The sequence below is a fragment of the Manis pentadactyla genome, chromosome 14 (assembly GCF_030020395.1).
Source record: "Manis pentadactyla isolate mManPen7 chromosome 14, mManPen7.hap1, whole genome shotgun sequence".
Lineage (NCBI taxonomy): Eukaryota > Metazoa > Chordata > Mammalia > Pholidota > Manidae > Manis > Manis pentadactyla.
In genome coordinates, this window is record NC_080032.1 from 20410775 (window position 1) to 20433028 (window position 22254).

The 22254-nt window shown below is 46.7% G+C and overlaps 1 protein-coding gene and 2 long non-coding RNA genes across 5 annotated transcripts in view; all 3 read left to right on the forward strand.

The window, feature by feature from the left end:
- Nucleotides 1-22254, forward strand: part of LOC118934118 (uncharacterized protein KIAA1671-like) — a 271613-nt gene that overhangs the window by 58386 nt on the left and 190973 nt on the right. Inside the window, exon 5 of one of the 3 annotated variants that reach the window (XM_057491739.1) lies at nucleotides 6121-7855. The exons of the other annotated variants lie outside the window; for them this stretch is intronic. Within the exon in view, the coding sequence (XP_057347722.1) occupies nucleotides 6121-6192 (72 nt within the window). The 3' untranslated portion in view covers nucleotides 6193-7855. Of the gene's footprint in view, nucleotides 1-6120; nucleotides 7856-22254 lie in introns of those variants that run through there. 3 annotated transcript variants of the gene reach the window in all.
- Nucleotides 11905-13634, forward strand: LOC130680670 (uncharacterized). Its single transcript, XR_008993709.1, has 3 exons — nucleotides 11905-12251; nucleotides 12547-12600; nucleotides 13512-13634. It is a non-coding gene; the product is annotated as an uncharacterized LOC130680670 (long non-coding RNA).
- LOC130680668 (uncharacterized) lies at nucleotides 19820-21937 on the forward strand. The gene is made up of 3 exons (XR_008993707.1): nucleotides 19820-21027; nucleotides 21343-21682; nucleotides 21802-21937. It is a non-coding gene; the product is annotated as an uncharacterized LOC130680668 (long non-coding RNA).

Below are 22254 nucleotides of genomic sequence, written 5' to 3' on the forward strand. Positions count from 1 at the left end.
TTTTTCAAACTGTGGTAAAGGGCTAGTTTTTGTAACTTTTAATCTGTCCCAGGCCACTAAATAGCCCTACTGTGCATGACTAATAAGCAGCTCTGTGTACCTGCAAAGCATTCCAGTTCAGGGACACCTATAGCTATCTACTTGATTGGATGTTGCAACAATGTCAAACTGTTAAATTTCTAAACATTTCATCTCAGTTTCTGCGGTCACCTCTTTGCAGGTAACAAACCACTCTTTGAACAGTATTTCTACAGCAGCGGTGGTTCTCAACCAGAGGGATTTTGCTGCCAGTGGACATCTGACGATGTCGGGAAATAGTTTAATCACCTGGAGTGGGAGTGTGGTGCGCTGCTGCCATCTAGTGGGTAAAGGCTGAAATGCTGCTAAATATCTTAAGAGCTCTTAAGATAGAACGTCTCCCCTCTCCCAAAAGAATCACCTGGTCCAGAACAACAGTATTACCCAGGTTGAGAAACCCATTTCTAAAGGATTAAACAGGATGTGTGGAAAACACTTAGCAAAGTAGTAGGTACGAAGTGGTCAATACATGGCGGACAATGAATTCACGTAGAGTCGAGATAACCCAAAAGTGACACTGGATGACAACCTGTTAGAGATGCAGATGTATCCATGAGGTATAAGGGAAAGGAAGGGCTTCCATGGAAGGAACAAGAGGCAGTTAACAGTGCAGTTTGGCAAGCTTTAATCTCCAGGGTTCCTCCCAAAGCTGTGCACACCCGTGTGTATGTATGTATGTGCGTGTGTATATATGTGTGTTTTAGAGATCCTCCCAAAAGGTCGGTTTCAAGCCCCACAAAACCCCCCCCTAGGTTCTAGTTCCGGTTTCTCCCGATACCTGAGAGTAGAGTGTATGTATGAATCCTTCTGTAAGCCAAAATGATGTGAAGCAAAATTCAATTACCATTAATTCATATGGAAATGTTTTGAGCATTTGCAGACCCCCAAAAGAACCTAACGCTTTTCTGATACCTTAGGGCGCATCTTCTTAACGGATGCACAAAATAAAGGCAGGTGAAGCACAGATGCTCACAGACGCAGCTCAAAGCTATGGCAGCCTGATGCTGATGCAGAGCCAAGGGAAGGGGCTTTGCGGTGCCACTCTCCCTGCTCTGGCTGTGGGCTCACCGTTTCCAGTTTGAGCCCCAGGGGTCACGTGATGATCTATGTGAAAATGTGTAAAGCGCAGCAGTCAGGGAGACTGGGGGTGGCGGCAGTCGCACCGCACCTGAGGCGGCAGCCTGGCCATCGGCCCGGGCACACTCCTGTCCTCTCTGAAAGGCTGACGGAGGCCAGGGGCACATGGCCAGTGCACACATGTACATGCAAGCAACCAGACACACGCACGTGCACATGCCATCGTGCAGAGAGTTGTAGGTAGATACTGTGTCTGTATCTCTGGCCAGGTTAGCGTCCACAGCACTGTCACACCTGCCCCCATGAAACCCAGAGCCCTTCTGTGCATATAAACTGTGCTCAGAAATAAAACTGTATCACTTGTCTGCCACTGGTGGTCAGTGAGCGGTCATCCTAACTTTGGTTTCTGTGTCTTTCTTGTATTTCTCTCTGTGTTTTTCTTGAATCTCCCATCCACCCCTCTCAGGTTCAGCTGGATTATTGCGGAGATGGCCGCTGCAACAATGTACACATTTAATCTTGCGGTTTGGGGGTATTCAAAATTTTTCATTTAGAAAAGCATTAAGTATAAGTTTTTCACTTAACTCACTCAGCCTCAAAGAAATGCAGTGGTGAAAAATACAGTGATTTACCCCTTCATTATTTAGTGAAGAGTCACCTTTTCACAGACAAAATGACCAAGCAATTGCTCAGTAAATTCACAAGATTAAGAGATCTAAGTACATAGTCTTGGCTCACACAGAGAAAAAGTAGGTAGGATACATATATGATGAGAGGAAAAACATATATTTTGATGAATATATGCTTTAGAGAAATATAACTTTCTAAACTGAATTTCGATTAATGCTCTTTATTTCATCTGTAACTGACTTTAAATCATTCTAGAAATGTCTGGTGACTCAGGATGCTAGAAATGGGAAGGGAAGGTATTTCACAGAAAAAATGGGACCCCTATTTATTCTCAAAATGCCTTGTCTTTCCCACTTACCCCTGAAATTTTGGTTATTGACTGTGTCTGGGGGGCTGGTCATTTCCCCTTATGTAATGTGTTTAAGAAATGGAGAATAATGTGTGAGACTAGGGTTCAGTTCTTGAAACAGAACTTTCTTTTAAGTGCCACACTTGTCCACTGAATACACACTTGTCTTGACAGAGGTAGTGGGACCTGAGGTGGGTGGGGCTGCATCCACTCTCAGGCTTCTATGATGCGCTGTGGCCACGGTAACGTGGATGCCCACCTTGGGTTCTGTTTCATCGGCCACACTGTGAGCTGAGTAGTTCACTCTGGTGAGAGGTGAGAAACTCTCAGCTTCATACCTAGAGCCTTTTGAGATGGGAAACCTCAATTGTTGTACAGGTATGTTCACAAAGATGTTCTCAGAATGCTGTTGTTACTAATGGACTTGTCAGCTTTTTCTCAAAATATTTTTCTCATCTTTTAAAAATTTCCTTTCTCTAATTTTGTCTGTATACAGAGTTATAAATATGTTGTATAGTTTTGTTTTTTCCTCGATTTCTATTTTTGGTTTTTCTATCAAGTTGGTTGCCTTACCTTTTCTCCATTTAGAAAAACATACCATTTCCTCTTATACTCTGCACCTCTCACTTCCCACCTCTGGGGAACACATGGCAGTTTTTTTTGCCTCATTAATTAAAATTAACCAGAAATTTAGAACGGTTGAGATGAGTCTGGAGGCATTTCCCACAAGGAAGGGAATCTATCACCATCACAAACCTTCCCTGCGCTCCTGACACTGAATGTGTGTGAGGTCAGCACACCGTCGGTCTTGTCACTCCTGTTCATACGTAGTTGACCCCTGCACAATGCAGGGCTGGGGCCGCTGACCCCCACCCAGTGCAGCTGAAACTCAAATACCTTTTTTTTAAATTGAAGTATAGATGATATACAATCTTATATTAGTTTCAAATGTACAACACAGTGGTTCACATTATCAAATTCTGACCTCAACTAGTGCAGTTACTGTCTGGCAACATAGAAACATGTGAGGAGAATCATTGGCTGTATTCTCCGTACTGTGTTACCATTCCCACGAGCAACTGGTATTATGACTGAGAACTTTCGTGCCCTTTATCCCCTTCCTGCTCACCACCCACTAATCCCAACCCCTCTCCCAAGGTAACCACCAGTCACTGCTCAATGTCTATGCGTCTACTGCTATTTTGTTCACTTTGTTTTGTCTTTAGATTCCACAAATAAGTGAAATCATGTGGTACTTGTCTTTCTCTGCCTGGATTATTGGACTTAGCATAATATCCTCTAGGCCCATCCATGTTGTCACAAATGGCAGGCTTTCTTTCTTTCTATGGCTGAGTAATATTCCATTGTGTATATGTACCACCACCTCTTCTTTATCCATGTATTTATTGACGGACACTTTGCCTGCTTCCATATCTTGGCTATTGTAAATAATGCAACAATAAACACAGGGATGCATATACCTTTACAAATCAGGGATTTTATTATCCTCAGGTAAATTTCTAGAAGTGGAATTACTGGGTTGTATATTTCTATTTCAATTGTTTGAGGAACCTCCACCCTGCTTTCCATAGGGGCTGCACCGATTTATATTCCCACCGAGAGTGTAGGAGGGTTCCCATTTCTCCACATCCTTACCAGCACTTGTTATTTCTTGTCCTTTGAACAATGGCCATTCTGAATGGTGTGGGGTGGTACCACCTTGTAGTTTTGATTTGCATTTTCTTGGTGATGTGAAATATCTTTTCATGTGCCTGTTGGCCATCTGTATTTCTTCTCTGGGGAAATGTCTGTTCAGGTCCCCTGCCCACTTTTTAATCAGGTTGTTTTTTCTTTTTGGTGTGGAGTTGTATGAGTTCTTCATATATTTCAGATGTTAACCTCTTATCAGATAAATCATTTATGAATATATCCTCCCACAATGTAGGCTGCCTTTTTGTTCTGTTGGTGTCTTTTGCCGTAGAGAAACTTTTTAGTTTGATGTTGTCCCATCTATTCATTTTTGCTTTTGTTTCTCTTGCACGAGATGTGTCCAGAAGAAATTTGCTTATACTTTTCTTCAAGAGATTTTTGCCTAAGTTGTCTTCTAAGAGATTTATGGTCTCATGTCTTACTTTTAAATATTTTATCCATTTCACATTTACTTTTGTGTATGGAATTAGATAGTAATCCAGTTTCATTCTCTTTCATGTAGCTGCCCAATTTTCCCAACACCAGGTATTGAAGAGACTGACTTGTCGTCATTGTATATTCTTGGCTCCTTTGTCATATTGGACATACAGATGCATGGGTTTATATCTGGGTGATAACTGACTTCCCCCAAATTTAACTACTAATCGCCTATGGTTGTTCTGAAGTCTTACTAATAACATTGTCAGTTAGCGTATATTTTGAATGTTAAATGTATTATATATTGTATTCTTTCAATAAAGTAAGCTAGAGAAAAGAAAATATTAAGAAAATGTTAAGAGAAATTCCGTTTCCTGTACTATAGTGTATTTGTTGAAAAACAATCCACTTATAAGTGGACCCCCACAGTTCACACCCATGTTGTTCAAGGGTCAACTGGAAATAGTTTTCCCAAAGAGATCATTAGAATGTGAGTGCCCATTTGTGGCGTATAACAATGAAGCAAACTGAAGGAATAAAACAGCAGCGGACTCACAGACTCCAAGAAGGGTCTAGTGGTTACCACAGGGGGGTGAGGGGAGAGGGGCTGAGGGGAGAGGGAGGGGTCAGGGAGGAGAAGTGGACTGAGGGGCACTATGAGTGGCACACATGCCATAATGTCACTGGTGTCAAGGGGAAGAAAGTATAGCACAGAGAAGACGTAGTGACTCTGTGGCATCTTACTATGCTTATGGACAGTGCCTGCAGTGGGGTGTGAGGGGGGCTTGATAATATGGGTGAATGTAGTAAGCACAATGTTTTTCATGTGAAACCTTCATAAGAATGTCTTTCAATGATACCTTAATAATAAAAAAAAGGAATGTGAGTGTCTAAGTTTCAATTTACTTTTATGTTGTAGGTATTATCCAAAATTACATCTTACAGAGAAATCAATTATATGCTACCACCCAACTCATTCAGCACCCCACATGTAAGCATGGTGAAATAGAGTGATTTTTTCCTCAAAGAATAGCCAGTCTTTCAACATACAATTAAAGAGACATTAATGAATTAATTTAGTGACTGATAGATAACTAAGTACATTGATTGTTAGTAACACACAAAGAAAAATAGATAACATACGTAGATGAGAGCAATGAAATTTTAGGTAACTAGACAATTGCATACATTTGCAGGGAGAATTATAGCTTTAAAAAAGAATGAGTATCTATTAAAGTGGTTTCAGTGTAATGTGTTCCTTAGTTCCTTGACCTTTCGTCCAGATCTCTTTCTGAAAGCTAAGCTATGGTCTTTTCTATGACTTGCTTTTCTACGACTTGGCAAGTATCTCAGGAATTTATGTTCTATTTGGAAGCACTTGTATTTGTGAGGAATAAATAATGCGGGATGACATTGTTTCCCATATTTGAGAACACAGGACTTTCTACTAGCCGGTGACCTTCCCTTCCTGTGAGCTGGATGGAGTTCATCTCGCCTGAACACACTGTCTGCCCACCAGGAATCTGGCCCCTGGATCTTTCTGGAGAACAATGATGCATATTTTTTGCCTGGGGCCACAGGGTGTGGTTCCAGAGTCACCTGATATCACTGACTCATGTGTAGACAGACTGTTTCACCAGGCCTCGGGGGTCTTTACCTGGAAAGACACAGGCTTTGATTCTCATGTCCCTCCTGCTCACTCCCCCATCCTTCTTCCAACAAGGGGACGGCCCAGCAACAGCTCAGTCTGTGCTTGTTAACCACCCACACCCGAGTCCCTCCTTTGTCCAATCACCCTCAGTTCCCTGAGGAATTCCCGAGCACCGCCACTGTACTGACTCAATTCCGCATCTCCCTAGTTGGCCCTGAGGACGTGGTGGAGCCCTGTGAAAGCAAGGCGGAGCAGGAGGTCCGGTCAGGAGCCACGGTAAGGCTGCCTTCCTCCAAGACAGAAACAGTGATTGCTTTCTCGGCTTCCTTTTCAATCAAGTTTAGATAGGAAAGCTGATCACATACAGACAGAAGATATCAGGTAGAGCTTATTTGGGAGAGAGGGATGGAGAAGAATCTTAGCCACTGATACTTGATTTAAAAGGGCATCCAGTTTTCCTCAGCAATTTTTCCTTTTTTTATTAAGGATTTTGTAATTGCCACACAAACCAGACTGGAGAGCTACACTCTCCAGGGAAAGCTTTTGTCTTTTCCGTATGTGCCCTGGATGCTTGTTTGAGGGGCCTTTGCCTCCACCATGGCATCTCATCTGGTTTTCTACAGTCACCAAGAGAACAAAATTCCTGTGCAAACAGGACACAAAGTGGTCTGATTCTCACAGTGTTTTCTCCTCTGTCATTGCAGGTGGCATCAGGAGCAGGAGAAAACCGTAAGTCTCCCAGAATTCCTCACTCGCTAAGGAAATAATCTAGATAAGTAACGCGGGGCTTGCTTGCTGACTTTAGTCTCTGGAGCCACCCTCCTTCCAGGTACCTGGTGGGGATGGGGGTTGGGGGTATAGTAAGAAATGAGTTTTCCAGGTAAGGAATTATGGCCAGTTCCACAATCCCTGGGTGCAGCTGCCTTCCTTTTATCTAAGCCTTACCCTGGGCTGCTCAGACTGGGCTCAGAGCAGGAGTGGGACATGGAGGGCCACAGACGTGATTCATGAAACCACTGAAGCACCAGCCCAAATGGCCGCTTACCGGTTAATTCACTCTAGCTGTTCATGCAGGGCTGGTCAGCTGAAGGGAAGCTAATTCCTGGCAGACCCTTCATGGGGTCAGAAAGGGACAGAGCTGGGTAAGCAGACAAAGGCCTGAAGTAGCTTGACTAGCCAGAGAGGGGGGCAACTGGCAGAGGGGTCCAAGACTGACAAGCAAGATGTGGTGGAAACTGACTGGAACTAGATCTAGCCAGGATGACATCTGGTTTGATGGGGAACAGATCTCTGACTTCATTAAAATCTCATTTACATAGAAAACATCATGCCCATCCGTGCCATGACAGTTTCTAATTGTCATGACAACCCCTGGAAGAGCCTTAATAAGGAAAACACCCCCTCTTTCTGAGGCTCTCCCCAGAGAAGTCACAACTGTTCCACCCTGTCCTTCAGCTGCTTGTTGTACTTCCAGTAACAGAGCTGACAGACCACCCAGGAGGGGCTCCTCTGCCTGGGGAGCACCCTCTCTGCTTTACTGCATGCCCTGCAACCCCTCTTAATAAATCTGCCTTCTGCTGCACCATTTGATTTCCATCCTGCACATGGCCCAGCACTCACCTCCTGCAACCTCCTGTAATGGTCACATGGCACTTTGGAATGTCCCAGGTTCTGAGTCAGCTTGGGAGCCAAACAGACCACTGGTCCCTCAGGATGGTCACCTGGCCATCGGGTGGCTCAGTGTGAGACAGCTGACAGTGTGCAGAGGCCTGGGCAGGTGCCCACAGGGACGTCCCCTGCCCCTTCAGAGGCTCTCCCTTTAAGGGAAACTGCTTTTGTTAGGATCGGAGATTGAAACAGAGAGAAAAGGCCTGGGTTAGGATCTGGGCTCTTCTCTTGGCCCAGTCACCTCCTCCAGGGCTTCCACTGTCTCCTGCAGAAGCCTCGGGGTAGGAGGATTTGAGAAATGAAGCAAGGGGAGACATTGGTTCCGGGCTGCAGGGCTGGATCTCAGGTGTCCTGGGCAGGTCTCAGGGATTCAGGGATCTCTGTCCCCATGGGATCAACCTGTTCCTGTCCCAGATCCACCATATGTCAGTGTTGTGACTCTGGGCAAATCTTTTAAGATCTGATTTGCCATGCCATGAGCCACATGCTGTGGGTCCCAGACCCTGTTCTGCCCACCCCTCAAGGCTAACATGGGGATCACAGGAGATGCTAACAGATATTCTCCATGAGCTGCAAAGCATCACAGCTATGGAAAGAGATGAAAAGTAACCTATCACCATCCCCCATCCTGTAGCCATCCAAGTCCCCTGTCTGGATGCAGCCACTACCAAGCATCAACCTTATTTGTGCAGCCATTTAATGACAAAACACTTACAGTGTACTTCTGAATCACCAGTCTGTTTTCTGAAGACTTTTGCTACATTTAATCATTTTGAGCCTCATGCCATGATCCCAGGAAGTAGGCTCTAGTAACTTTTTCACAGGACGGTGCAGAGACACCTGAGGCCCAGGTCAGCAGGCACTGGCCCCGTTCTCTCAGCCCCTGTGCTCTGCCACTTTTCTATATTGTCCCACCAAAAATAAGATACTTTCTCACATAATTTGTCTGTTGGATTTTTTTCTTTCATGGTATTGGCACTCAACATAAGATCATATGATTCTTAGCAAATTTTTAAACACACAATACAGTGTCTTTAATCATAGGCCCTATGTTGTACTTATTATACAAATGTATTATATACATTTACTTAGAAGTAAAAAACGTATGCATTTGTAAAACTGAAACTCTGAGCCCTTGCCCAACATTTCCTTCCACACATACCCTGACGACCACCATTCAACTCTCTGCTTCTCTGTGCTTGACTATTTTAGACTCCACACAGAGCTGATATCGTGAAGTATTGTCTTTCTATGTCCGGCTTATTTCACTTAGCATAATGTCCTCCAGGGCCATCTGTGTCATCAGAGATGCCAGGAGCTCCTTTTTTAAGGCCAAACAATATCCCGTTGTAGATATGTACCACATTTTCTGTACCCATTTCTCTGTCCACAGACACTTAGATTGTCCCCATATTTGGTGACTGTGACTAGCGCTGCAGTGTGCCTGGGAGGGCAGGGGTCATTGTGAGATCCAGATTCCAATGCTCTTGGGTATCTACCCTAAAGTGAAATTGCCAGATCAAATGGCAGTTTTATTAATATTTTGAGGAATCTCCCATATTGTTTTCCATAGTAGCTCTATTTGGTAATTAATAGGGCTGGACACCAGGGAGAGCTGGAGCACTCTGGGAGGCTGAGACTCTTGTTGCTTCTGGGACAGGCATGCTCCATTGGTCCCATGGGGACCCAACACAGAGGTGGCTGTTTGAAAGATTTCCCAGTAGCAGGAAGTGTGCCAGAGGGGCGGGGACTGGGGAGAGCTCTCTCCCGAGGAGAAAGGGCAGGTGGATGATGCTCCCCCAGCCCTGCTCAGCCCAAGTGTTTGGGGACCTACGGGAGCCAATTCCAAATGTGCCATGCTCTTCTGGTGGCACAGCCCTGCAGAGCACTCCCTTTCATACATGCAGTACCTGCCCCTCTGGTCCAGCAGTGCCTGCCATTTCCAACCGGTAGACATAGCATGGCTCCAACCACAACAAACCCCAGCAGAAGTGCCTCCAGGCACACAGAGGGTGTGTAGAGGGTCGGTGCCAGTCTCTGCCACTGCAGACATATAGGCAGGAAGGCAGTCCCACCCACAGCCCACTAACAGCAACCGTGGCCCCACCGCAGAGAATAACCAGGCACTGGTGAGCAGAGTCTTATGTTTCTGGACACCACAGGACACCTTCTTCATAAAGGCATTACTTTCTAGGCCAGGTGGCAAACCAGATCTCTCTGATACAAAGGAAGAAACACAGAAACCCAGACAAAATGAGGAGAGAGAGAAATATGTTCCAAACAAAAGAACAAGATAAGACACCAGAAAAAGGGTTAAATAAAGCAGACCACCAATCTTCTTCATAAAGATTTCAAAGTAACAGTCATAACAGTACTCACTTACCTGAGGGAAGGAATCAATCATCTCAGTAAGAACGTCAACATAGAGATAGATTTGAAAAAGAGCCACTCAGAGCTGAAGAATATAGTAACTGAAATGAAAAATATAATGGAGAGAATGAATAGTAGACTGCTGAAAGTAGGAGGAAGAATCAATGAGATGAAAGATAGAGACCAGGAAAGCAACAAAGCTCAGGAACAGAGAGAAAAAAGAATTTCTAAAAATGAGAGGATATTTAGAGAGCTGTGTGACAACAAACAAAACAATATTCTCAACATAGGGGTCCCAGAAGAAGAGAGAGACAAAGCAGTAGAGTTCTCTTTGAAGAAATAATAACTGAAAACATCTGCAATCTGGGGAAGGAAACAGGTACCAGGTCCTGGAAGCACAGAGAGCCCCTAACAAGATGAACCCCAGGAAGACAACACCAAGACATACAGTAATTAAAATGGCAAAGATGAAAGATAAAGAGGGAATCTTATAGGCAGATAGTTACCTAGACGGGAAACTCCAGAAGGCTATAAGCAGATTTCTCAGCAGAAACTCTACAGGCCAGAAAGGAGAGGCATGACAATTCAACGAATTAAAAGGGAAGAACCTACAACCAAGAATCCTCTACCCAGCAAGGTTATCATTCATAAATCCAGTTTCACCTACTCATCCTCTTCCCTTTCTCTATAAAATCCTAGCAACCACTGATCTTTTCCATCATCTCTATAGTTTTTCTTTCTCCAGAATGTCAAATAGTTGGAATCATAAACTATGGACTTTTTCACACTGACTTTCTCACTTATCTCTATTTAACATTCATCCTTGTCTTTGTGTGTGTGTGTGTGTGTGTGTGTGTGTGTGTGTGTGGCTTGGTAGCTCAGTTATATTAATTACAGAATAATGTGTCATCGTGTGGATGTATCACTCTGTTTATCCAGTCACCTGTTGAAGGACAGCTTGGTTGCTTCTAGTTTTGGTGGTTACAAATAGAGTTGTTATAGGCTGTCTTCCTGTTGTCCACCCAGGAAGGTGGCCCAGCAGCAGATGACTGCCATACACTCTCTCCCCGTGGCTGTATCGCTAAAGATCCCCAAGTAATTCCTGAGCAACACCACCAAGGGGCTGACATTTTCTCTGGGTTCCTAGATCTCTCTGAGAGCCTGGATGAGGAGCTTCCTGCAGACGGGGCAGAAGGAAAGTCTCCATTTACTTCCAAGGTAAGCTTGCCTGTCTTTGCCTAAGAGAGAAATGTTGCTTTCTTGGTTCCTCTCTTTTTGAGTTGAGTTCAGATATGAAAAAATGACAGCGTACATTCTAGATGTTAGATACTATTTTCTTGGTGTGGTGGAAGGGGAGGATGTGAACTGTATGGTAGGGACCCTTTTACTCAAAAAACATTTTTTTTCTCCATGGATTAAGAGTTTTTCAATTGCTCCATCAATGGACTTGACAGATACATTCCCCAGGAAAAGCTCATGCCCTTTCCCATTGGAGAACTCTATGCTTGTTTTGGGGGCCTTTGACTTACTACTGTTTCTCATTTTGTTTGCAATAGTTGCCAAACCACCAAGGACACAGTACACACATAATGTGATGCAACAGTGTTTCCTCTCATTGCAGGTGGCCTCCAGACGGGGCAGAAACAGTAAGTATTCGGGGATTGCTCACGTGCTAATACAGGTGGTACACCCTTGCTATCTCCAATAGGAAGGTTTGTACTGATTCCAATTTCCTGCAGAGAATAAGAATACGAAGTGTGGGGTGGGGAAATGGATTTCCCAAGGGAAAAACCATGTCCTTCTTTCTAAATCACATGGGAACAGTGGTGTTCCTATCCCCACCGAGGAAAGTGTTCACAGGACTGTCAAAGGAAAACAACTGTGTTTTGGAGTCACCATGACTTGGCCAATAACAACTTCTGTTAATAATAAACCTCACCTCTGAGTAGGCTGTGGAATTCTCCTCCAGGCTGTTTGTGCGACGGCGGTTAAAGACTAGCAGCCATAATGGTATGTAACTGGCCTTTGAGAAAAGATGAAATAGAGTCTTGGTTTCTTCTGAAGGCCTTTGCCAGGAAATAAGCTGAGAAGAGTGCTGTAAGACAGAAATGAAAACAAGGTCACTTAAGATTTCGCTTCCTTTTGAATCACGACTTCTCTGTGGAGTACACTGTAGTTTAGTAGAATCTCATTGTTCCATAGATGTTGGCCACACAGACAGAACATCTCCATCGTCCCTGAGTGGTCACTGGGCATTTCGTGTGAAGAGGCCTTGGGGTCTGATCACTGCACCCGTGGAAGGTAACCTTCCCCCAACAGTTGAAACTTCAGGGTGATGGTTCTGCAGGTGAGAGCGAGAATGGCCCAGTGGAAACTGGCCGAGTGACAAGTTGAAGGAGGATCCTTGCTCTCATCTGAAAGTTTGCATCTGTGATCAATGTCTTGTTGAAGGGCTCTGATCCCATGGAGCCCAGGGAAGGTCTGAGGACCCAGGGAGAGAGCAGGGCACTGCTGTGAGCCAGCATGGCCACAACAGAAGGAAGAGCGGGAGCCCCTTTCTCTCATAACCTTCCTGTTCGTGTTTGTGTCTTTAAAGACTGCGATGGGGAGAGCTTCCTCAGCGGCAGCAGTGGTGAGGAGGACTGTCCAGGTAGGGAGCTACCTTGGGTCAGAGCCAATGGGAGGGGGGTTACACCTACTGTTCTGGAGACTGGGGATGGGAAGCATGATATCAGAAAGGCAGTAGCAGAGGTACTATGCCTTTGGGTTTTGAGAGTGCTGTGCGTATAATCAGCTTTTCTTGCTTTCTTACTTAAAGCCAATCTTTCCTAGGTCAAGGCTTGTTGGCTTTGCCTCTGCAGAGCACCAAAGCCTTTGGTCCTGGGGTAGCATGTGGTGGGAACAGAGCAGGAGGCTGCTGGGTTGGGTGTTCCTCCGGGATGGGTCTCTCTGGCAGGACACAGCTCTGTCACCTGCACTTGAGCCTGCAGGCAAGTTCTCCCATGGGCACCAGGAGGGTGAGGAGCAGATCCTCCCCTGTGCTGGCAGCACCCAGTGGGAGCTTCCTGTCCTGTCCTCATGTTCCTGATCAAAAGGGTCCTCCCAGGGCGGGCGGCAGGGACAACATTTCCCCTCAGCCCCGGCACATGCTCTGGGATTGGGTTCCTTTTATGTGGTGTTGGGTTTTGTGCACAAGGCTTGCGGGTGTTTTGGGTGACTCTACAGAGTGAGATTGTGAATGAGTGGGGGGATGTGTGACAGAGAGAAAGAGAGACAGACAGTGGGATGAGGTTGTATGTTTCCGCAAGGGATGTGTTCCACTTACACTAAAATGGCCAGGATCAACTTTCTTAAAAAAAAAAGTGCCTTCACGCTGCACATTTTTCAGCCATATTGTCAAGGATGGCCCATAGCAGTGGTTCAGTCATGCCTGGTAACCACCTGCTTCTGTACTTTCTGGCCCCATGTCCATATCAAGCATCCCTCCCTGAGTCATTCTTGAGCAGCACCACCAATGGACTGACAGCTACTCTGTGTCTTTCTTCTTATCCCTTAACGCAGTAACTGAGGTCCTTCCTGTGGACCAGGCAGAGGAGACCGTGCCTGTTGCTGAGGAAGAGACTGTTGATCTCTCTGAGGTAGAAATGTTGCTTTCTTGATATCTTTCCTTCTGTTAAAGACAAAATTCACCCAAGTAAATTTGGAGATCTAATTGGCTTCATTAAGCAATTCATGAATTGGGCAGCATCCCTTGTAGCAACTACAGAGATGTTCCCAAGGGCTACAGATAGGGAGAGGTTTTTACAGGCCAGACAAGAAAGTCATAAAAAGTAAAAAATGACTATTTCAGGTGAGGACATCTTCATCTGGAGACAAAAGTGTTTTATTGGGTGGATTCCTTTGGGGGATGGAGAGGGCACATGGGACATTATCTTATCAGTGCTGACCAGAAAATTCCTGAATTTTTTGCGGGAGGTTGAAATTGCCATCGAGTTTGGTGAAGAGCTCTGGTTTGGTGACTTGACCTGGCAGAAGTCACATCACACTTGGCCTGTGTCTTTTTAACATTTTCCAATCAAATTCAGTGGAAAATTTGACAGTGTACATTACAGGTGATACATACAATTTCTCTGGTGGGGAGAGTGTTGGGTCATTGTCTCTGGCCATGTGACCCCTGATTCAAGAGGACACTTGCTGCGGGCCACACCAAACCTGCGTACAAATAGTGTGGTTGGGGAGCCTCTTCCTGAGCAGCAATTTCTCCTCCTTGGATTGAGAGTTTTGTCATTGCCAATCTCAGTGGGCTTGAGAGACAGCCTCCAGGAAAATCAGGTTTCCACCTACTGCGGGGGACATTGACGCAGCCTCAGTGTCCTATCTGGGTTGCTGAAGTCACCTAGAGAACTAAAGACCTGTGCAAACCCTGAGTAGGGTGAAGTGATCCTCATGGTTTTCTTTTCTGTAATTGCAGATGGCTTCAGGAACAAGTGAAAGTGGTATGTATTCTGAAGTCACTCACTTGTTGGGGAAAACCCTTGCTGTCCTTAGGTAGAGGAGCCATTTAACTCTGGGTTCCCACTGGAATGAGGATTAGAGGTGAAGTGAAAAAAAAAATAGGATTTTCCAGGCAGAGAACTATGGTCACATTTCTAGAAGCAGTCGCATAGTCTCCAGGTGGCGGGTTGGGTGCAGGGAGATGAGCTGTGTCTGGATGTCAGTCGATAAGGTGGGATTCTGAGTGTGTAGGTGCGTGTGCTTCTGCTTCCCTAGATTTATATCCCCCTGAGCAGCACAGCTGCCAGTATGAATTTTCCCAATAAGAAGAAATCCCATCACCTTGCTTCCTCAGTAGTTATGTATGTCAACATGTATAAAATTGTACAATTTCAATATATGTAATTCATTATATGCCAGATACACCTCAAGTAATCTGAAAATACAAAAAGACACACAAATAAACAGAAAACCCCATCCCCACTCAGGAAAGTGTTCACAGGGCTCTCAAAGAAAACAAATATGGAATCACCATGGCTCAGCCAATTACAACTTCATTTCATAATGAATCTCACCTCTGAGGAGGCTGTTGAATTCTCCTCAAGGCTGTTTGTGCGAAGGCGGTTAAACACAAGCAGCCATAATGGTGTTTAACTGGCCTGTGGGAAAAGGCAACATAGGGCCTTGGTTTCCTCTAAAGGCCTTTCCCAGGAAATAAGGTGAGAGGAGGTCTCTAAGTGAGTAGAAATATAAAACAAGGTCACTTACGGTTTTGGCTTCCTTTTGAATCACGTCTCCTCTCTGGAGAACATTGTAGTTTAGTAGACTCTCATCCTCCCATAGATGTTGGCCACACGGAGAGATCATCTCCATTGTCGTCGAGTGGTCATTGGGCATTTCATTTGAAGCGGCCTAGGCTTCGGAAGAGTGAGCACGCCGAAGGTAACTTCCCCCCAACAGTTGGAACTTCAGGGTGAAGGTTATGCAGGTGAGAGCGAGAACGGCCCAGCAGAAACTGACAAAGTGATGAGGTGAAGGGGGATCCTCGCTCTCATCTGAAGCTTTGCATCTGTGATCAATGTCTTGTTGAAGGGCTCTGACCCCACGGAGCCCAGGGAAGAGAGGACCCAGGGAGAGAGCAGGGCGATGCTGTGGGCCGGCGTGGCCCCAACAGGAGGAGGAGGAGCGGGAGCCCCTTTCTCTCATAACCTTCCTGTTCGCATTTGTGTCTTTAAAGACTGCGATGTGGAGAGCTTCCGCAGCGGCATGAGTGAAGAGGAGGACTGTCCAGGTAGGGAACCACCTCGGGCCACACAGCCAACGGGAACGGGGTTACACCTGCAGCTCTGGAGACTGGGGATGGGAAGCGTGGTATCAGAAAGGCAAAGGAAACACGTGTGGAGGAGCATTTTATTCTCGTATTTTAAATACCCAATAGCAGAGGTACTATGCCTTTGCGTTTTGAGAGTGCTGTGCCTATAATCAGCTTTTCTTGCTTTCTTACTTATAGACGATCTTTCCTAGGCCAGGGCTTGTTGGCTTTGCCTCTGCAGAGCACCAAAGCCTTTGGTCCTGAGGTAGCATGTGGTGGGAACAGAGCAAGAGGCTGCTGGGCTGGGTGTTCCTCTGGGATGGGGGCTCTCTGGCAGGACACAGCTCTGTCACCTGCACTTGAGCCTGGAGACAAGTTCACCCATGGCTGCCACGAGGGTGGGGAGCAGACCCTCCACTGCACTTGCAGCAGCCAGTTGGCAGCTTCCTGTCCTGTCCTCATGTTCCTGATCAAAAGGGTGCTCCCAGTGCTGGTGGCAGAGACAACATTTCCTCTCAGTCCCCTGCCCGTGCTCCAGGATTGGGTTCCTTTTATGTGGTCTTGGGTTGTGTGCACAAGGCTTGGGGATGTTTTGTGCGACTCTACAGAGTGTGATTGTGAATGAGTGGGGTTGTGTGTGAGAGAGAGAAAGAGAGACAGACAGTAGGATTTGGGTGGTGTGTTTCCCCAGGGTATGTGTCCCATTTACACTGAACTTGGCAGGATCAACTTCCTTAAAAAAAAAAAGTCCCTTCACACTGCACATTTTACAGCCGTATTGTCAAGGATTAGAGGTGAATTGAAACAAAAAATAGGATTTTCCAGGCAGAGAACTATGGTCATATTTCTAGAAGCAATCGCATAGTCTCCAGGTGGTGAGTAGGGTGCAGGAAGATAAGCTGTGTCTATACGTCTGTCAATAAGGTGGGATTCTGAGTGTGTACGTGCGTGTGCTTCTGTTTCCCTAGATTTATATCCTCCCGAGCAGCACAGCTGCCAGTATGAACTTCCCTAGTAAGAAAAAATCCCATCACCTTGCTTCCTCAATAGTTATGTATGTCAACATGTATAAAATTGTACAATTTCAAAATGTGCAATTCATTATATGCCAGATACACCTCAAGTAATCTGAAAAAACAAACAGACACACAAATAAATACAAAACCCCATCCCCAGTCAGGAAAGTGTTCACAGGGCTCTCATAGCAAAAGAAATTTGGAGTCACCGTGACAGCCAATAACAACTTCATTTCATAATAAACCTCACCTCTGAGTAGGCTGTTGAATTCTCCTCAAGGGTGTTTGTGCGATGGTGGTTAAACACAAGCATCCATAGTGGTATTTAACTGGCCCGTGGGAAAAGGCAAAATAGGCTCTTGGTTTCCTCTGAAGGCGTTTACCAGGAAGTAAGCCGAGAGGAGCTCTTTAAGTGAGTAAAAATATAAAACAAGGTGACTTAAGGTTTTGGCTTCCTTTTGAATCATGACTCCTCTGTGGAGAACATTGTAGTTTAGTAGAATCTCGTCGTCCCGTAGATGTTGGCCACACGGAGAGGACGTCTCCATCGTCCCCAAGTGGTTCTTGCCCATTTCATTGTAGCGGCCTAGGCTTCAGCCATGTGAACACGTTGAAGGTAATCTCCCCCCCACAGTTGAAACTTCAGGGTGATGGTCCTACAGGTGACAGCGAGAACGGCCCAGTGGAAACGGGCCGAGTGACAAGTTGAAGGACGATCATCGCTCTCATCAGAAGCTTTGCATCTGTGATCAATGTCTTGTTGAAGGGCTCTGATCCCACGGCTCCCAGGGAAGGTCTGAGGAACCAGGGAGAGAGCAGGACGATGCTGTGAGCCGGTGTGGCCCCAACAGGAGGAGGAAGAGCGGGTGCCCCTTTCTCTCATAACCTTCCTGTTTGTGTTTGTGTCTTTAAAGACAGCGATATGGAGAGCTTCTTCAGCAGCAGCAGTGGCTAGGAGGTCTGTCCAGGTAGGGAACTAACTCGTGCCAGAACCAATGGGTGCAAGGTCACACCTGCAGCTCTGGAGACTGGGGATGGCAATTGTGGTATCAGAAAGGCAAAGGAAACACGTGTGGAGGAGCATTTTGTTAATGTATTTTAAATACCCAATACCAGAGGTACTATGCCTATGCATTTTGAGAGTGCTGTGCATATAATCAACTTTTCTTGCTTTCTTACTTAAAGACGATCTTTCCTAGATGAGGTCTTGTTGGCTTTGCCTCTGCAGAGCACCAAAGCCTTTGGTCCTGGGGTAGCATGTGGTGGGCACAGAGCAGGAGGCTGCTGGGTTGGGTGTTCATCCGGGATGGGTCTCTCTGGCAGGACACAGCTCTGTCACCTGCACTTGAGCCTGGAGACAAATTCTCCCATGGGTGCCACGAGGGTGGGGAGCAGACCCTCCGCTGCACTTGCAGCAGCCAGTTGGCAGCTTCCTGTCCTGTCCTCATGTTCCTGATCAAAAGTTGCTCCCAGGGCTGGTGGCAGAGACATCATTTCCTCTCAGTCCCCTGCCCGTGCTCCAGGATTCGGTTCCTTTTATGTGGTCTTGGGTTGTGTGCACAAGGCTTGGGGATATTTTGTGTGACTCTACAGAGTGTGATTGTGAATGAGTGGGGTTGTCTGTGAGAGAGAGAAAGTGGGACAGACAGTGGGATGGCGGTGGTGTGTTTCCCCAGGGAATGTGTCCCACTTACACTGAACTTGGCAGGATCAACTTCCTTAAAAAAAAAGTCCCTTCACACTGCATATTTTACAGCCATATTGTCAAGGATTAGAGGTGAATTGAAACAAAAAATAGGATATTCCAGGCAGAGAACTATGGTCATATTTCTAGGAGCAATCGCATTGTCTGCAGGTGGTGAGTAGGGTGCAGGGAGATGAGCTGTGTCTATACGCCTGTCAATAAGGTGGGATTCTGAGTGTGTACGTGCGTGTGCTTCTGTTTCCCTAGATTTATATCCTCCCAAGCAGCACAGCTGCCAGTATGAATTTTCCCAGTAAGAAAAAATCCCATCACCTTGCTTCCTCAATAGTTATGTATATCAACATGTATAAAATTGTACAATTTCAATATGTGCAATTCATTATATGCCAGATACACCTCAAGTAATCTGAAAAAACAAACAGACACACAAATAAATACAAAACCCCATCCCCAACCAGGAAAGTGTTCACTGGGCTCTCATAGCAAAAGAAATTTGGAGTCACCGTGACTCAGCCAATAACAACTTCATTTCATAATAAACCTCACCTCTGAGGAGGCTGTTGAATTCTCCTCAAGGCTGTTTGTGCGATGGTGGTTAAACACAAACAGCCATAGTGGTATTTAACTGGCCCGTGGGAAAAGGCAAAATAGGTTCTTGGTTTCCTCTGAAGGCCTTTACCAGGAAGTAAGCCGAGAGGAGCTCTTTAAGTGAGTAAAAATATAAAATAAGGTGACTTATGTTTTGGCTTCCTTTTGAATCACGACTCCTCTGTGGAGAACATTGTAGTTTAGTAGAATCTCATCCTCCCATAGATGTTGGCCACACGGAGAGATCATCTCCATCGTCCCCAAGTGGTTCTTGCCCATTTTACTGTAGCAGCCTAGGCTTCTGACATGTGAACATGTCGAAGGTAACCTCCCCCTCACAGTTGGAACTTCAGGGTGATGGTCCTGCAGGTGAGATCGAGAACGGCCCAGTAGAAACAGACCGAGTGACATGGTGAAGGGGGATCCTCGCTCTCATCTCAAACTTTGCATCTGTGATCAATGTCTTGTTGAAGGGCTCTGATCCCACGGAGCCCAGGGAAGGTCTGAGGATCCAGGGAGGGAGCAGGGCAATGCTGTGAGCCAGCATGGCCCCAACAGGAGGAGGAAGAGCGGGTGCCCCTTTCTCTCATAACCTTCCTGTTTGTGTTTGTGTCTTTAAAGACAGTGCTGTGGAGAGCTTCCTCAGTGGCAGCAGTGGCTCGGAGAACTGTCCAGGTAGGGAGCTACCTCGGGCCAGAACCAATGGAAGCAGGGTTACACCTGCAACTCTGGAGATTGGGGATGGGAAGCGTGGTATCAGAAAGGCAAAGGAAACACGTGTGGAGGAGCATTTTGTTCTCGTATTTTAAATACCCAAGAGCAGAAGTACTATGCCTTTGCGTTTTGAGAGTGCTGTGCCTATAATCAGCTTTTCTTGCTTTCTTACTTATAGACGATCTTTCCTAGGCCAGGGCTTGTTGGCTTTGCCTCTGCAGAGCACCAAAGCCTTTGGTCCTGGGGTAACATGTGGTGGGAACAGAGCAAGAGGCTGCTGGGTTAGGTGTTCCTCCGTGATGGGGGATCTCTGGCGGGACACAGCTCAGTCACCTGCACTTGAGCCTGCAGGCAAGTTCTCCCATGGGTGTCAGGAGGGTGGGGAGCAGATCCTCCGCTGCACTTGCAGCATCCAGTGGGCACCTTCCTGTCCTGTCCTCATGTTCCTGATCAAAACGGTGCTCCCAGGGCTGGTGGCAGAGACAACATTTCCACTCTGCCCCTCCACGTGCTCACGGATCCTTGTGTAGAAGTCACGTGGTAGCACATCCAAGAGCATGTTTCTCTTTCCCTGCCCACATTCCACCTGGTGCCTGCTTTCTTGGGACACTCGCACTTGCCCAGGTGACTCCATGGCTTCAAGGATGGTAGAAGGCTGTGGGAAGAGCTGCTAGGCTGTAGCACACCTGCTCTCATGGCCCGCTGACCTGGCTTCAGGTGCCCAGGCCCAGGACAGAGCCTGGGGCAGCAGGGCAGGGGGCTACTGGTCCTCTCAGATCCCGGTGTTCTGGCTGCACAGTCCCGCCCTGCCCAAGACCCCAGCCATACCCCCCATCCTGTAACCTTCCCTCAGGCCTCCAGAGGCCCCTCCCTGCGGGTCTTTTTGGGGTCCAGAGCCAATCCTGGTGGGTTCCCTGTGCCTGCACCACCACGTTGTTCTTCTCACACAGATTAGGGGTATGTTGACAAGTTCCTTTACCTCCAATCTTGTCTTTCATTTTCAGAAAATGTTTGGAGTTGTGACGTTTAAATGTCCATCAAGAACCTAGGGTCATTCCAGACACAAGGCAGTCACTAGATATGTGGGGTCTCCCACAGGCCCAGCACACCCCGCAGGCGCTCCCCATGTGGGATGAACTGGAGAAGGTGGGGTACATCGCCCAGCTTCCTCCAGTGTGACCTCATTCTACAACAATATGGCCTGTGGAGGCTGACAAGGAGCAAGGAAATGAACGCTAATCAGCAGAGGTGGGAAAGGAAAGCAGGAGGGGAGGGAAGGAGGGTGGAAGGCAACTTCAGGCCTAGAAATTCAGGGACACAAAGCGGGCCTCTTGGGGGACAGGGGGACACGGGCCTTCCTTCATGGTCCCTTATGGAATCTGAGGGCTGGGACTGGCCTGGAGATCAGAGACGTACTCCACATGGCAGGGGCGAGGTGACTGAAGCCCGGCAGGGGATGCAGAGCTGGGGATGGAGCTCAGTCTGGGGTCGGGCCTCACTGTCTCATGAGCTGTGGGGCCCAGGTTCTCTCCTCAGGCCTGACTCTGCCTTTTCCTTCCCAAGGCCTTCCTGTCATTACCGTGCGACATTATTTTGAGTATGTGGAGGACTCCGATGAATAGATCGACAATCTGCTTGTAATTTCTCTCTTCTTTTGTGATGCTCTTCCTGAAGGACCTGGTCTCATCAAGGCAGATGAGGTCCTTGGGTCATCAATGTCTATAAAATCTCTCCAGCCCTGATCACACATTTTCTTAGCATTGACCTTGTTTCTGACCACCAGTCTACAGTGAGACACTAAAATTACAAATGATCCACAGGTATCACATGTAAGAATAGGTCCCTCGATCAGCAGCAATCAACCCAAGGACCAACCCAGTATCAACAGTTTTCAGCCCAGGAGGTAGGCCTACTCCTTGTACGTTAGGCTTGTAGGAAGTCTGACCGTAGTATCTAGCAACCAGCTCAGGACTTTAAATAACCCTTGTAACAGTTGTCCCAAAATGGCCGTATTTATAACAGAGCTTCCATGTCGGTCTCCGTTCCCAACTTAAGACCAACAAGAGAAAGCCAAATATATACCCCTGACAACAACAGAGGACGCCCTGCACCTGGACTGCTCACTACAGCTTCCCCCCGCCCATGGCCTCCAATCAGAGCAGAGCTGAGGCCTTCCCATTCCCCACAATGACGGTTTCCCACTCCTCTGCCTGATTCTGAGTCTCTGCCGCAATCCATGTGATGGCGGTTGACTTCCTTGCTCCAACAAGCTCTGAATAAATATCCTTTGCTTCTTCTCCCTTGGTTGGCCTTTGTTTACTGACAGTTCTTCGTGGAGTCCTCCCAAGACCCAGCGTGACCTGCCCATTGCTGCAGACCCCAGCCCTCAGGCGAGTGTGTCCCCACCGAGGCCCCCCCCTTGCCTTGCAGCCGGCAGCTTTCCGAGGCTGGGATGATGTGGTAAGTTACCACTGG